At 35.3% G+C, this 17,522-nt stretch overlaps 1 protein-coding gene across 8 annotated transcripts in view; it reads left to right on the forward strand.

The window, feature by feature from the left end:
* Positions 1-17,522, forward strand: part of LOC131663385 (probable Na(+)/H(+) antiporter nhx-9) — a 1,718,187-nt gene that overhangs the window by 1,072,217 nt on the left and 628,448 nt on the right. Inside the window, exon 11 of one of the 8 annotated variants that reach the window (XM_058933775.1) lies at positions 12,224-12,398. The exons of the other annotated variants lie outside the window; for them this stretch is intronic. Within the exon in view, the coding sequence (XP_058789758.1) occupies positions 12,224-12,398 (175 nt within the window). The remainder of the gene's footprint in view (positions 1-12,223; positions 12,399-17,522) is intronic. 8 annotated transcript variants of the gene reach the window in all.

Consider the following 17,522-nt stretch of genomic DNA (forward strand, 5'->3'; position numbering starts at 1 on the left):
AATGTATGTTCTGGGACACAAAGGAGTCGACAAAGGATGCCGCCAATGTATAAGGGATATATTCTTAGAAACAAAGGAGCCGCCCGATGAAGGTGTCACGGTAGGGATACCTTTAAATTTAAGGTGAGACCTCATGCTGAGTGATTAAAAGGCATTTGTTTTTCGTTTGACACCTCCCGCGTGCCAGTGGGCCCCTTCGATAGAGTGCCCCCCCCCCCCACTCACCAACCCACCCACCTACAGAGGTTGCTAAGGTAGGATGCTGTAGAAGTCGGTAGGGTGTTTGGTAAATTATATGATGCTCTCTCTCTCTCTATCCCTCTCTCTCGCTCTCCTTCGATAGTAGGGCGCTTAGGGCTGGCCGAGTCTAGGCTCTTGGAGAGGGGGCAGCGTCTTTAGCTTGCTAGGTGTGTACTCCGTATAGTGCGAATGCTGTTCTCTCTCTCTCTCTCTCGCTCTCCTTTGATAGTAGGGCTCTTAGTAAGCTTATGCTAGCTGAGTGTGGGCACCCAAAGAGGGGGTAGCGTCTCTAGCTTGCTAGGCGCAGCCACCACTCACCCACCCACCACCCACCTTTCATCTGACTACCCCGTCTTCAATCTACAGAGCCGAAACCGCTGCTTTCAGCGCCACCATAGTACTTCAAAGTCATGCTCGATTGGAAAAGAGCGCAGTCTTTCGAGACTGCCCGCTTCACTAGCTTTTTTAGCAGTGAAAAGCAGTAGTAGTAGTAGCAGTAGTAGTACTAGTAGTAGTATTAGTAGTATTACTAGTTATCCTACGCGAATTTCCATTACAATGGCTTCTATTTCTTATTTTGAAAATACAGTACGCGATTTATGGAAAGCCTATTACAACTCAGACGCTAATAAGGATGATTTTATTAGTTGGAATAATATAATAATTACTGCTTTGAATTCTCTTGAAGAATAAATGTTACAGCCTAACTTAAGTAGAGCAATACGACAGAGATGTGAAACATGCGCTACTCATTTGAATTCAATCGAAATTAATTTAAATAATATCATAAAAGTCGGAGGAAATGTTAATTCATTACGAGTCATTCCAAACCAAATTGAAGGGGACGGAGTTATTTGGCACGAAATAAATTCAGCATTTGAAAAACTTATCATTACTGCATTCATAGCCAATCAAGAACATACAGATATAAAGTCATTCTTAAAAGCAGTAAATAAACTATTACAATTATAAATACTAAAATATCTTTCAATTCATAATGCTCTAAAAATAAATATAGAAATGTCAGCTCAATTTACCATAATAAAAGATAATGTAGAGGACATTCAAGTAAAGTATTTCAACACCGAAAATATTTCTATTTATAGAACGACAGATCTTAAATTATGGTTTACAGAAAATATTGAAGATGTTATACTTAAAAATTTAGAAGAATTTCAAGAAAAAGATTCCGGTTGGACATTAAAAACTATCATCGGTATTACTGTTAATATAAATAAATTTAATCCTTTGAAACCTGGCTCATATATTCAACTACCAAAACAAATAGCAGATAAAAAAGCAATTATCAACGTTCAAAATACAGATAATGAATGTTTCAAATGGGCTGTGCTTGCCTGTCTTCATCCAGCTAGATTGCATAGCGAAAGAATTCAAAATTATATGCCCTTTGCGAATGAATTGAAATTCGATGATATAAACTTTCCTGTTGAGGTAAAGAAAATTCCTAAATTTGAAATATTAAATAGTATTTCAATAAATTTATACATACTAAAAAAATATGGTTTTAAATTCGAAGTCTCACCATATTATATACACTGCCCGTCAATCATTTTGCCATGTTTACCTCAAAATTAGGCAAACTTGAAAGTTTTGTATCTCGGTCGGAAATCATCGTATCACAAAAAACCGCAGGGCATTTTAAAGGTAATTTCAAAAGCTTCCATTTAAGATGTGCAGAGACTTAAAAATGAAAATATGTGTTTTCTACAGTAAAAAAACTGATTAAAAAAATTTCAATTTTTTTAACCTCGACTTAAATCAATGTCAATTTAGAACCAGGCGGTGGAGGGCAAATCGACCAGAGGTGTTCGGAGGGTAATGTCTTTCCCTTTAAAATTAGCCCCCCATGGGGTTCTATTCGATGTTTTTTAACTGAGTTACGGCGTTTTTTGTAAAAAAATAACCTTTTTCAATCCTCAATTACTTCGACTTGCGTACGTTTTGGAAAAAAATGTCAAGGAGAAAAAAGTTTCATTTTGTGCCCAAAAATACGAAAATAAAGTCAAAATAAAGAAATAGAGAAAAAATTTTTTTTCGGTTTTTTAGCGCATTAAAAAAATAAAGGAATTTAATTTTTTTTTACGCTTAGTTTTAGTTTTTTTGTGATTTACTACGTCCCTAGACATTTTAAAACGAAGCGTAAAAAAAGTTAAATTCCTTTATTTTTTTAATGCGCTAAAAAACCGAAAAAAAATTTTTTCTCTATATCTTTATTTTGACTTTATTTTCGTATTCTTGGGCACAACATAAAACTTTTTTCTACTTGGCATTTTTTTCCAAAACGTACGCAAGTCGAAGTAATTGAGGATTGAAAAAGGTTATTTTTTTACAAAAAACGCCGTAACTCGGTTAAAAAACATCGAATAGAACCCCATGAGGGCTAATTTTAAAGGGAAAGACATTACCCTCCGAACACCTCTGGTCGATTTGCCCTCCACCGCCTGGTTCTAAATTGGCATTGATTTAAGTCGCGGTTAAAAAAATTGAAATTTTTTTAATCAGTTTTTTACTGTAAAAAACACATATTTTCATTTTTAAGTCTTTGCACGTCTTAAATGGAAGCTTTTGCAATTACCTTTAAAATGCCCTGCTGTTTTTTGTGATACGATGATTTCCGACCGAGATACAAAACTTTCAAGTTTGCCTAATTTTGAGGTAAGCATGGCAAAAGTGATTGACGGACAGTGTATCAACTTTAAAACAAGATAAGCATGTAAATCTTTTGTTACTACAAAGTGATTATATTAATGAGAATGAAACAGAAAAATCTAATAGATCAAATAACAATGATAATTTCAAATTAAAATTCCACTATGTATGGATATATATATATATTCCACTTATCTGCTCTCGTTAGAAGTCAAGTAACGAAACATAGTGCACAAATTTATCTATGTGAGCGCTATCTCCACCATTTTAATAATAAAGAAAAATTGACTATTTATGAGATAGATTGTTCAAAATTAAATAAATATAGATTTAATCTACCTAATTTTCCTCTTCTGAAATTTAATCATTATGATCGAAAAGAAACGGTTCCGTTTATTATATATGCTGATTTAGAGTGCTTATTGAAACCAGCAAATAACGGGCGATCCTTCCAAGATCATGAAGCCTTTAGTGTGAGGCTTTATATAAAATGTAGTTATGATGATTCCAAATCAGTCTTTAAGATGTATAGAAAAAAACTGAATGAAGAACAATCACCCGCACAATGGATTATCAAACAATTTCAGATTTTGTTAGATGAAATGGATCAAATATATAAGAATACAATAGAAATGAATCTTTCATGGCGTAATCAAATGAATTTCAAGATAAACAAAGGGTGTCACATATGTAGAAAATATTTTCAACGTGATGAAACAACAGTTAGAGATCATTATCATTTGACGGGCCGATTTAGAGGTGCTGCTCACGCATCCTATAATTTAAGTTATAAGAATCCTTATTTTATACCAGTCGTCTTCCATAACCTTACTGGATATGATTCTCATTGTATAATAAAAGAAATAGCTACTAGCTCTAATCTTGAGGGAAATGTGACTGTTTTAGCTAAAAACAAGGAAAGATATATAGCTTTCGCAAAACACGTGAACGGTAGTACTATAAATTTTCGATTTATTAATTCGTTTCGTTTTGTCATCATCTCTCGAAAAACTGGCTTCATACTTAACCAAACTAAATATCGTAGAGCATGAATTCAAGATAGATAAATATACAAAAACACAAATAGAATTATTGAAGAGAAAAGGCGTTTTTCCATATGAGTATGTTAACAGTTTTGAAAGATTAAAACAGACTCAATTACCACCTATCGAAGATTTTCATAGTTAATTGATAGATAGCAACACCTCTGAAGCTGACTATGAGCATGCACAAAAAGTGTGGAATGCATTTGACATCATTGATTTAGGACAGTATTCTGATTTATATTTAAAAACTGACGTATTACTCTTGGCCGATATTTTTGAAAATTTTCGTAAAACTTGTATGGATGCGTATCAAATCGACCCAGCACACTATTATACTACTTCTTGATTAATATGGGATGCTATGTTAAAGTGTACAAAAATTGAGCTAGAACTTTTAACCGATATAGACATGGTTTTATTCATCCAAAAAGGTATTCGAGGAGGTATTAGTCAATGCTGTAATAGATATTCAAAAGTTTATAATCGATATATGGGCTCAGAGTATAATAAAAAAGAACCTAGCAAGACTTTGATGTACTTTGATGTTAACAATTTATATAGATGGGCGATGACGCAATCATTACCATATAAAAATTTTAAGTGGGTCTCTAACATCGATGAGCCTCATTTTTTCAATGTTTCCGATAATAATGAGGTTGGATATATTTTAGAAGTTGATCTAGAGTATCCAAAAGAACTACACGATGAACATAAGGACCCTCCTCTTTGTCCTGAACATAACATACCACCCGGATCAAGACAGAAAAAACTTTTAACAACACTGTATAATAAAGAACGGTATGTCATTTATTATAGAGCGCTAAAGCAGGCTATTAAATACGGACTCAAAATATAACAAATACACAGAGCACTTCAGTTTAATCAAAAGCCGTGGCTTAAAACTTATGTAGATTTGAATACAGAAAAAAGAAAACAATCTAAAAATGAATTTGTAAAGTTATTCTATAACCTCATGATTAATGCAGTATACGGAAAGATTATGGAGGATGAAAGGAAACGAAAAGACGTTAAATTAATTAGTGCATGGAGTGGCAGATATGGAGCAGAAGTACGGATCGCCCAACCCAACTTTCATAGTAGTTCAATCTTTGATGAAAATGTAGTAGCAATACAGTTATCATGGGCGTCTATTAGTATTAAAAAACCAATATATATTGGACTGTGTGTGCTAGATCTCTCAAAAACATTAGTATATGACTTCCACTATGGCTACATAAAAGAAAGACTACCTCATAAAGCAAAATTACTTTATACTGATACAGATAGCCTCGTATATAAATTTCAAGATGATGATATATATGAAATAATAAAAGAAGATATCAATAAATTTGATACATCCGATTACTCAGAAAATAATCAGTTTAATATACCGTTAGTTAATAAAAAAGTTTTCGGTATTATGAAAGATGAATGCAATGGTAATATTATGAGAGAATTCATTGGACTTCGAAGTAAAATGTATAGTATACTAATAGAAAACCATCAAGCAATAAAGAAAGCAACGGGCGTAAAAGCACATACTATCATAAAAACAATAGATCATGAAGATTTTCGAAACTGTTTATTGGATTTAGAAATTATTAGGAGGGAGCAATGCAATATACGAAGTGTATTGCAGCAAGTAAGAACAGAAAGAGTGCAGAAAGTAGCATTAAGTCCATATGATGATAAACGATATATATTCGATAAAAATCCTGATACACTTCCATGAGGTCATTACAAAACTATTGAAACGTCAAAGCTTAAAATCAAGAGTGCCAAACAATTGATTGAGGGACTTTGAATAAACATAAACGTTTTCGAATCTAAGTCCATTAGCATGTGTGATTAGTGTTAGCAAACAGTTAGTTTTCCCACAGTTACTAGGACCACAGAAAACTGCTTGTATACTGTCAGGCAGTAGTTCACCATGTCTTTTTTCTCGGTTTTCCATCTGAACTACATTATCAAAATTTATAACTTGCAACTTAAGTGCTTGCTCCTTGAAGTCCATACTGTTTTCTAGACACTGATCGAACGAAAAATGAGACTACTAACTATAAAAAGACTATTTATATATTTTTTAGTTTCATTAAGACTTTGTCTTCTGATGAGGTATGATCATTTGTCACAAGAGAAAGACTGGTGGTGCTGGCTGAGTGAATAAGATCATTAATAACTTACCATTCGAATCTCATTTGCCTGGTTATCAGTATTGCGGGCCGGGAACTAAATTGAAAAAACGACTTACTCGTGGTGATCCTGGAAAAAATCCGCTAGACGCTGCTTGTAAAGATCACAATATTGCTTATTCTCAAAATCGAGAAAACATTGAGGCGAGAAACGAAGCCGACAAAATTCTAGCTAAACAGGCCTGGGATAGAGTGCAAGCGAAAGATAGTAGTTTTGGTGAGAAAGTTGCTGCGTTTGCTGTAGCCAACATAATGAAAGTTAAAAGTAAACTTGGTATGGGTGTTAAAATTTTAAAACGAGAAAAGAAACAAGATAAGGGTTAATCTCTTATCTCGTTTCATCAACAACAACCATAACGACGAAAGACGCATGTAAAAAGTAAAAATCTATCAATTACATTGAAAAAAATTATTAACGCTGCCTCAAGAAGTGTTGTACCTAATAATAAATCTCGCTTTGTTATTCGTTCGGCTAGAAAAGGCGCTAAAGAAGCTGTAAAGAAGGCTGGAGGAAGAAGAAAAATAAATATGCCTCGTATTCTACCAATTCCTAGTAAAGTGGGTGGAGCTCTTTCTTTTTTAATTCCATTATTTGCTGCTTTGAGCGCCACTGGAGCTTTAGCTGGAGGAGCTGCTTCAATAGCAAAGCCGTTAACAGTGCTAAGGCCGCTCAAAATTAATTGAAAGAAGATCATAGACACAATAAAACTATGGAAGCTATTGCTATTGGTAAAGGACTTTATTTGAAACCACTTCGTAAAGGTTATGGTCTCCATCTGAAACCATATTCAAATGGAAAATGTTTAAATAAAAGCTCGAAGTAACTGTACCTAATCGAACACTGACAGATCATGATATAAGAAAATATGCTAAAATACTAACAATTGCAAATTTTCGAGGTGTTTTCATGCGTGATGCTCTACCGACCGATGGACCTCGATATCAAGAGACAGCTATTGTAAATTCAGATAATAAACGTAAACCAGGTAGTCATTGGGTAGCATATAAAAGAAAGATAATAAGGTTATGTAGTTTGATAGTTTTGGTAATCTACAGCCGGCTATAGATCTATTGCTTTATCTCAAAGTTAATAGAATCATGTATAATTATATTAGATATCAAGATTTTAATACATATAATTGCGGCCATCTTTGTCTCAAATTTATTTTAAACAAACTATAGAAAATAGAACTAGTATAAAAAATACTCATTCGACGAATTAGCACCTAAAGGTATACCGTTTAGCCTGAAACCAAATAATAATACTTTACGTAGTGTCATTCAGTGCAGTTAAAAAATACATTTTGAACCAGAAGATTCTATTGGATCAATTTTAGGCTTCACTAAACGCACGCTCATTGAAAACGAAACACATAGTTCTGACTTACCCGTCACTACACTTAAAGTCAACGCTTTATGTGTAGAGTGTAATATTACTATAGGCTCTTACATAAACGATCGCAAAGTACATACTATATATGAATTTTTCCCAGCAGTCGCACCTGGATATAAGATTATAGAAGTTCCCTCTTACGTCATTTACCTTCCAGTGTCTGTGAGGAGCATTGATCATTTTCAAATTCGTATAGTTGATCAAGACGGAAACCTAGTTAACTTTCGAGGAGAAGTCATCACAGTGCGAGTACATATAAAGACCATATCTTAGTAATTGGTATCATTTACAATATAAAGAGCGGCCGAGGCTATATTAAAAGACAAAAATGTTAAACAGCGGCCAGTCAACAGAGAGCTATCAGACCGGTCACACCTCAGAACATTCAATTCCTGCAAAGCTTGAGACTAAAAGTCGTCGAAAATCGTGGAAGAAAATATTATGTATATTAATGTGTTGTATAAAACAACAACAACAATATGGGGGGAATTCTCGACATTTATTCAGCTGTCGCTTTCGATGAGTCTATAGCTCATTATGAAGTTCATGCGCATCAGCCTTATTCATTATCATATTTCAATAATAGCGATGAAATCCATATAGCAATTCAACATCAAGATGTATCTCTGTTTCCATCACGCAGTATGATTTATATTTGTGGTAGGTTGACCAAGCCGGACGGTACTACGCCAATGAAGAACACTTTATTAGTCAACAACGCCCTCTGTCATTTGTTCAAAGAAATACGATATGAAATAAATGCTATTGAAATTGATAAAGTGAAAAATATAGGCTTAACGACCTTCATGAAAAATTGGCTTTCACTCAATTTATGTCAGAGCTCTATCACTGAAAATGACGGATGGAAGGGTGATAACAATGAAGTTCTAATATGTAATGCTCTAGGTTTTTTTGATATTACTATCCCTCTTAGTATGTTGATGGGCTTTGCTGAAGATTATCGAAAAATTGTAGTCAATGTCAAGCATGAACTTATTCTCACAAAATCAAGAGATGATTTGAATACTATTTTAAGTATTCCAGTAAGGAATCCTGATGCTTCAGAAAACTCAAAAATTACATTAACTAAGGTTGAATGGTTTATGCCATATGTGATGGTTGCAGACAAAGAAAAAATCAAATTACTCAATCAGATTGGACGAGATCGTGCATTTACAATGAGTTATCGTACTTGGGAAATGTATGAGTATCCAAAATTACCACGTAGATCAAAGCATGTTTGGAGTGTTAGGACTTCCAATCAATTCAAAAAGCCTCGCTTTGTTATTTTAGCTTTTCAAGCCAAACGTAAAAGTTCACCGAGTGTTAATTCTAGTAATTTTGATTATTGTAATATTAGTATTGTGAAGCTATTCCTCAATTCACAATGCTATCCGTATGGAAATCTCAATTTGAATATCAATCAAAATCAGTATCCTGTTCTCTACGATATGTATAGTATTTTTCAAAACGCTTATTATGGTAAAGAAAACGAGCCGTTACTCAATAAAAAAGATTTCATTAATAAAGTGCCGCTAATAGTTATAGACTGCTCCAAACAAAATGAAACATTAAAAAGCACGCCAGTCGATGTTCGCCTAGAATTTGAAACTTTGACTGATTTTCCTGAAGATACTGCTGCCTACTGCTTAATATTACACGATCGTATTATACAATATAATCCAATTAGGGAAGACACTCGCGAAGCTTGTGATTCAAAGAATATCGAATATTCTAAACTGCTCGGACTGGTCTTAGATGCCATTAGAAGACTATATGAAATAGTAGAAGAGGCAGAATCTGATCCGTCGACCAAGTACGTAGCCGCTATTCCACTGGACGTATCAGGAGCATTCGTTGCCTTATGGTGGCAAAGCCTGCTTTCCCAATTGAAAGAAAGAAATTGCCCGAAGAATGTCTATATGCTCCTCCAGAGTTACTTCAGTGATCGAGAAGTGGGCATATATGCTCATTTCGAAGAAACATTGAAAACAGTGACGAAAGGGTGCCATCAGGGTTCAATACTTGGACCGGTAGGCTGGAACGTCATCTTCGACAAACCACTCCGGGAAATCAGGGATGCAGGATACGAAGTACTAGCCTATGCAGACGATGTGCTCCCCATCATCAAGGCAACGACACGCATTGACTTTGAAAGACAATCCCATGAAATCATTAATATAATGACGGTCTGGTGCAAGTCTGATAAAATGAAATTAGCAGTACAGAAAACAGTACTAATATGGCTAAAAGGCCAACTAAACGAGAATAGGAACCCTACAGTCAAAATTGGGAAAGACAACATTAGAACGCACAAAACAGTCAAGTACCTAGGAATCACGATCTCGAAGGGCTTTCAATTGGAAGAACATATTAGAAACGTAGTTCAAGACTGTAATAACACCTATTTCGAGTTAAGTAAAGTTGCAAAAGCGAACTGGGGCCTAAAATTCAACTCCATGAAAAAGATATATAATGGCTTCCTACTATCGAAAATTACATATGCCGCTGCGGGCTGGTGGCAAAGGACAAACATCAAACAGCAATCTGCGTTTGAAAGACTGCAGCGATTAGTTTTTTGCAAAACACTCAAAGCCTATAAATCGATCTCTCATGAAGCGACGCATGTGCTTGCAGCTTCCCGACCAATAGCTCTCGAGCTTGACGCGAGAGTTGCAAAGTACTGCGTCAGAAAAGGGAAATCGATTAATATGCAGGGCATCCGAATAAAATCGGAAGAACTTCGGTCGGGCAGACTAAAAATCTCAAAAGCCATACAACTCATCAATCATGACATCGAAAGGGTATGGCAGGAGAGATGGCAGTCAGCCACAAATGGCAGGAGAACTTACTGCTATTTCCCAGTAATCAAGGATAGATTAAAGAAGAGGTGGCTAAATCCCAATCATTACACAGTACAGTTCATGACTGGACATGGTGCTTTTAAGTCATACCTCTATAAAAGAGGATTATACGAAGACCAACTGTGTAGTTGTGGAGAAAGAGAAAGCGAAAGTCATATTCTCTTTAACTGCGAAGATATAAGGGAACTAAGAAAGCCTATAATAAAGGCCGCTGAATAGGAGGGCCACACATGGCTTTGCCCGGAAACAGCCCTAGTCTTTGAAGACTTTGCTAGAAAAGTCATAGAGCCCAGGGAGGGAGCACCTATAACAAAGAGAAAGCGCAGAAAAATAGTTACAAACTATGGTAGAAAGACGCCGCCTTTTACAAGGTCCCTAACCAAAGGACAAAAACTCGCACGATAATCTAATTTTTAAACTTAGACAAGCCCATAAAGCTTGAAATTCGAACAATAATTTTTGAACATCAACTTCAGAACTAAACTCTGAAGTTCGATAATTTGAACGCGAATTACCCCATTTAACCCAACGTCGGAGTTTTGATCCGAATGCGTGGCATGACCGGCAAGAATACTGAAAACTGCCTGGGGAGTCGCCTTGTCGGCTAGACGAGACCCCGCCCTGACATAACAGTCAAAAACTAAATCGAAAGAGCAACTACCAATATCAGCCAAGTCATAAAAACCCTTCTTTAGAAAGCGAGATCTGATTTTCGGGCGAAAACCCGGTAACAACAACTTTTTCGAATGACAGATACCCACCAGCGTGAGCGGGGATGACCGAAACGCAATGGGAAGACGTGCCTCGGTACGTCGAAGCGATGGACCTGTGAGTCGTGGGAGAAATTCCTTAATACAGGTACGCAGGGTAGGATGTTCTTCGAACGCAAGCCCAGGAGGGGAGGCTTAGCTGTTTGATCGTCTTAGGAATTTCCTCTGGCTGTCCTGGCTGAGTCTCTCTTCTGACATCTCAATTTGGGTTGGCCTCTGCGGGGTAGTGGTACCAGGTCAAGCAAATCTCATAAAATTTGTATGCTGCGTGCTTCCGACGTAGTAAACGTTGGGGCAATTAGAGTCCCGTCGCGCCCAAACCGAAGGTCAAGCCTTTAGTTCCGCTCTCCTTGAGCGTCGAACCGTGAAAAGATCGGTACTCCTTTCGAGGAGGTCGCCGCCTTATATAAAAAAGGATCCGACTCGCTGTATGCGTCAGGGATGTCGTAGCAAACTTGACTTCCGGATTTCCAATGTGTTTGAAAGCGAAGGAGTGAAAGACAGTGGGCTATGCCAACCTATTGTCGCCCAGAGAGAGGGGTGGTAATGTTTGATTACGCTGCGCTACCCTCAAAGCGGAAAAGTGTGAACAACACACATACACTAACTGTCAAAGTCACTAACTGTCACTACCGTGACACCTTTATCGGGTGGCTCCTTTTTGTCCCAGAACATACACATATCCCTTATACATTGGCGGCATCCTTTGTCGGCTCCTGTGTGTCCCATAACACACATTGCTTATCTACTATTCTTATACCAGTAAATGATCCACGCGTGCTCTAACCGTCTTTCATTTTTTATATTTTTATTTTTTATATATTATATTATATTATTATTATTATTATTTTATTCATTTTTTATTATTATTTTATAGCAGGCACCGGTCACCTATCCGACCACTGCCAGCGTCTTCTAGCTCCTCACCTCCTCATCCGGATAATGCGGTAGTGGATTTGTAAATTTTATCTTTTTATTTTATATATATGTATACATATACACACCTTCGTATGATTATATTAATTTTTTATCTTTATTTTTGTTACAGATCTGATGACGACGTAGAGATGGTCTGCGAAGTGATTCCACCACGACGCGTCATAAATATCAATTTAGTGACGCTTCCTGCGCTCTTTGTCGACCTTACAACACCTCAACCACTCGTGGTAGACTTAGTTTCACCAGAGCAGCCATATCCAAGGCTATCGTTCCGAGAGGCAAAGGTATGATTTTTTTTTCCTTTTTTTTTTTTTTTTTTTATTAGCTTATAGAAACCTTATAAAGGATTATTTGGCTACATTAGTTGTGTACAAATAATTTAACAAAATTAATAAAAAATAAACAAAAAATGGAGGCGGTAAGTTTCTCTTTTTACATATTTTAGATTTTGAGCGAGCATTTGCAAAAAAATTTGAATATACAGTTTAGTGCGTTAATGTTTAACATTGCTAGAAAGCTTTCTATGTTATATGGAGGAAGAAAATTGAGTTTGAGCAGGGATTTAACTAGTATTTTTATTTGAGGATCGTAATTTGGGCATTGCCAAATTACATGGTTTAAATTTTCATCTGAGGTTTCACATGAACAGAGGCCATTTTCTATAATGCCGAGGCGTGCTAAAGAATAGGCTAAACTGTAGTGATCCGCCCTGCATCTGTTAAAAGTGACTATTAAATCTCTGCTCAAGTTTTTCCCGCAGAACCATGGTTTGACAGTGTCTTTGTAATAGAGTTGAAAGTATTTTACACCTTTATCATAACTTTGTTCAATGATTTTAGTATTACTGTTGCATCGTGAATTTTTTTTAAATTTTTCTGTCAAGTTAGTGAATGGAAGCTTTTTGAAGTTTAAGATTTGTGATTGCGTTGCTGATTTCGCTAGCAAGTCAGCTTGTTCATTTCCTTGTATTCCACTATGAGCTGGAAGCCAAAACAATTTTATAGTGCTTTTATTTTGAGATTTAGAGTGAAAGAGATTAATTTTATCTTTAATATTCAGTATATAATTATTTATTTTAACATTGATTTTAACCGATTCTAAACATTTTAGAGCACTTAAGGAGTCGGAAAAAATAAAAATATTTCGATTACAGTGTTTTAGTGCTAATTCGAAGGCACTGTGTATAGCAATGCACTCCGTGGTGTACACACTGGCGTGTTTATCTATCGAAAATTTATCATTGACATTAAGTTCTGGACAGTAGACTGAACAACCTACACAATTAGCTTCTTTAATTTTACTGCCATCTGTGTATATCGCGAGTGCGTTGCTTTCATTAATTAAGTGAGTTACAGCAGTGTTTATATTTGGAACTTTTGTTAGACTTGAACCAAAACTTTGATCGAAGGGTATCGAAGTAGTTATGGTTTCGTATTTGCTACAGTACATGTTGTAGTTTACATGAGTGTCAATCAGAGGAGCGAAATCTAGAAAGTTGTCAATTGTTTTTATAAAGAGTCTTTTTTTTGTAACAGATTTTCTTTTGATGATATTGAAAGATTTGACAATAGTTTTTACTGTTAGGGAATTTTCGTTAGATATGGTTTTGGCTAAGAAAGTGTTGTATAAAAACTCGGCTCGATCTTTGAGATTAATTAATTTTGATTCAGCTAGTAGAATATTTAAAGGTGTACTAATGCGAAATCCTAATGCAGCCCGAATAGCAGCATTATGTATTTTATCAAGTCTATTTATTAAATCTTTGCGAGAAGGAAAATAGATTGGCAGGCCGTAGTCAATAATCGATCTAACGTAGCTTTTATATAAAATGATAAGCGTTTCAGGGCACGCACCCCATCATGTTCCACATAAATATTTAATTATGTTCAAGGCTTTATTACATTTCTTTTGGACGATATTTACATGTTTATTAAATGATAGATTGTAATCAAAGTGTATGCCAAGAAATTTTACGCTGTCACTTGATTTTATTACGCAATTATTTAAAGAGATTTCAGTATCTCCTGGCTTGATATTTTTGTTGTTGAAATGAACAAAAACAGTTTTCGTATCAGCAGTTTCGATGCCAATATTATTCACATTTTTGTTCAAAGTCATACAAGCTTTTTGTAACGATCTTTTTCCTAGTTCTACATTTTTGCATTTGATGTAAGCTCCTAAATCGTCTGCAAATTAAGTAATTATGACATTTTTATTTAATCCATTAGTTATGTTTGCAACGTAAATAGCGTATAGAAGAGGGCTTAGAACACCTCCTTGTGGGACGCCTTTGTGTACAGTTCGATGTGTTTCTTTCAGCGAATCAGCGAAAATTAGTCTTGCGTGTGAAATAGAATGAATAAACTTAATTAGCGTAGTAGAGCAGCCTATGGCCGAAAGTTTATGTAATCGGATGTCAATATTGATGTTATCAAATGCACCTAACACGTCTAGATAAACTGCAAAAACGGCTTTTTTTTCAGAAAAGGCTTCTTCAATTTTTAACGTGAAATTAGTAATATTATCAATAGTTGATTTACCTTTTCGAAATCCAAATTGGTTCGCTGGAAGAACATTTTTGTCTTCAACCCACCACTGCAATCTGTTTTTAACTAGCGTTTCAAACAGCTTACAGAGGCAGGGAGTTAGAGCAATCGGACGATAGTCTTTACTATCAGGTTTAGGCACAAAGTGTATAAAAGAGTGTTTCCAAGATTGCGGGTAGTCACTTTCAGTATACATGAGATTAAAAATGTCCAAAAGAATCAACTTAAATTTGATAGGAAGATTTTTTAAATTTTCAAAATCGATGCCATCTTTACCTGGTGATGATTTTGTATTTTTAAAATCTTAGGCAATATTGAATTCAGCGAAACTGAAATGAAGGTCAAAAAATAGATTCGATTGACTAGGAGGAAAAGTGTTTGGTTCTGTTTCTACCCATGGCGGGCTTATTTTATTTAATGCTGTTTCAATGTTTCTTTTCTTTTCAGTACTGTCGCAAGAAAGGGGCGATTGAACTTTTACCCATCGATTTTTAAAAATTTTGCATTTGTTCCAAACATATTTGGAATTTGTACGAAAATTCAAACTTGCCGTAAACTTTTTGAAAGACTCTTTTTTTTTCATTCTGAAGGTTTTTTTGATTTGAGCGCAGACTTTATTGTAATTTATGAGGTCGTCTAGTTATGATGAAAATTCCCATTTTTTATAATAAGCACGCCTCAATCTAATTAGTTTATCGCATTCAAGGTCCCACCATGGTACTGGGTTATTTCTTTTATGACGATTTCTTTTGCTTTTAAATTTCGGGGTACAAAGTTTAACCTCGTCTGTAATTATCTCAATAAATTCGTTATATTGCTGACTCGAAGATTTAAGCGAAAATTCTAATGACAATAAGTTTTCATATTTTTTATTCAGACTTTCATGAAATTTATTCCAATTCGTACGAATTGATTTTAATTTAAAAGTATTTTTTGAGTAATAAGTTTTCTCTGTATCGACATCAATGTAGATAGGGAAGTGGTCGGAGCCCCAGGTTTCGTCGAGCACTTTGACATGAACCTTATCAGAAATATTTGAATTTGTAAGTACAAGGTCAATGTTCGATTTGAGCTTAGAACGAACATCTATGTGCGTGACTGAGTTATGATTATGTACAAATAAGTCATATTTTTCAATAGAATTATAAAAACGAGAACCATTTGTGTCATTATATCGACAATTCCATACAGTGCTGTGTGCGTTAAAGTCGCCTAAGAAAAGTGAGTGACTATTGTTTTTGACATTTTCAACTAATTTATTCCATTCATGTTGAGTGAGAACGATACCTGGAGTTCTGTAACAAACTATCAAGTCGAGAGGGGGATTTACATCATCAATATGAATGCCAAAAAGTTCAACGGAATCGTTGGGAGAGTCTAAAATCAACTCTTTAAAATTAAAGTTTTTTCGTATAAACATTATAATACCACCGCCTCTGCTGTGTGTTCTGTCTCTTCTTAGCGTGAAGTATCCTGGGTACTCGACTGCGTGATTTTCGTTCAACCATGTTTCTACGCATATGAGGATGTCAATAGGGCTTTTCTTCAATAGCTGTTCAATTTCTAGCTTACGCTGAATGATGCTTCGCGCATTCCAATATAAAACTTTGAGTTTCGAGTAGTATTGTGTAGAACGAGCCATTGTAGTGAGGTATGTTAATCCTGTAGGTGGCTTGCGTCAGAATCGTCGTCAGAAGTTACGTAATTTATATTGCTCAAGCGCTTGGTGATTCTATTTATACGATGCTTTAGATTTTTATTTACTATACAGTCTTGTGTGTCAGTGAGCAATGATATGAGCAGTTGGATATTTGATGTATATTTCAGAGCAATTTCTCCTATGTTAGATTTACCGTAACTTTCATCTAAGAATTTGACGAGGTTTTCAAAATCTATAGAATATTTATCTATATTTTCAACAAATAGGCTTTCAGCAGGCTGAAGTATTTTTTCTAGTTCATCAATCTCTATCTTGGCTCTAATGTTTTTAACTTTTTGCGTTACAATTTTCAATTTTGGTTCTTTATTTGCAGTTATGTCTAACTTTTGACTACTACTAGTTGAAGTTGTGTCGCTGCGTACCCGCTTGGATCGCGGTGGAGGCATAGTATTTGAGTCTTGAGGAAGCTGTGGAGAAGCTGACAGAGGTAGATCAGAGATCATATTTGAAGAGTCGTGAACGTCTGGGATGTTTAAATTTGAAGTGTCATCAAAAGGAAGTGCTATGTTCTGTTCTACTTGTTTGTTTTGATCGTAGGCTTGTAAATTCACATTTTGCGATAAAGCTGCTGTGCAGTGTCTAGCTATGTAGCCTTCAGTTTTACAAAGGAAACATTTAATCGATGTGTTTATACTTGGGTATATGTAGTAGATAGTCTCATCATATTCAATTTTCATAAACTCGGGTAATTTTCCAGCATCGTTGGGATCAATGTATGTTTGTCTTCTAGAACTTAAGACGTGCGAGTAGCCGTCTTTATTTATTGTAGCTTTCAACGTTGTAACTGGCGCGTGGCACTTAATATTTATAGCTTCTAATGAATTTTCAATGATGTAATGAGGTATAGGAGGGGCCACATTTGAAATAATCACTTTTTTAAGTTTGGCAACCAATGGTCGGACTGGTACCGACTTTTCATTTATACATAGTGATGCATGCTCGTCAGTAATTTTATCCACCAATTCTTTACTTTTTAAGTATATACATATTCGATTGTTTGAGATTCTAGACGAGTAGTCCGTTAAGGTCAAGCCATCGATACACTCCATTATAATACCTTGATTTCTTTTCGGAAACTGATCGTTTTGCGCGATTTGAGAATATTTAACACTGTTTGAATTATTTACACTATTTGCACTGTT

Source organism: Phymastichus coffea, unplaced genomic scaffold (assembly GCF_024137745.1).
Source record: "Phymastichus coffea isolate CEN01 unplaced genomic scaffold, Cenicafe_Pcof_1.1 PCOF00034, whole genome shotgun sequence".
Lineage (NCBI taxonomy): Eukaryota > Metazoa > Arthropoda > Insecta > Hymenoptera > Eulophidae > Phymastichus > Phymastichus coffea.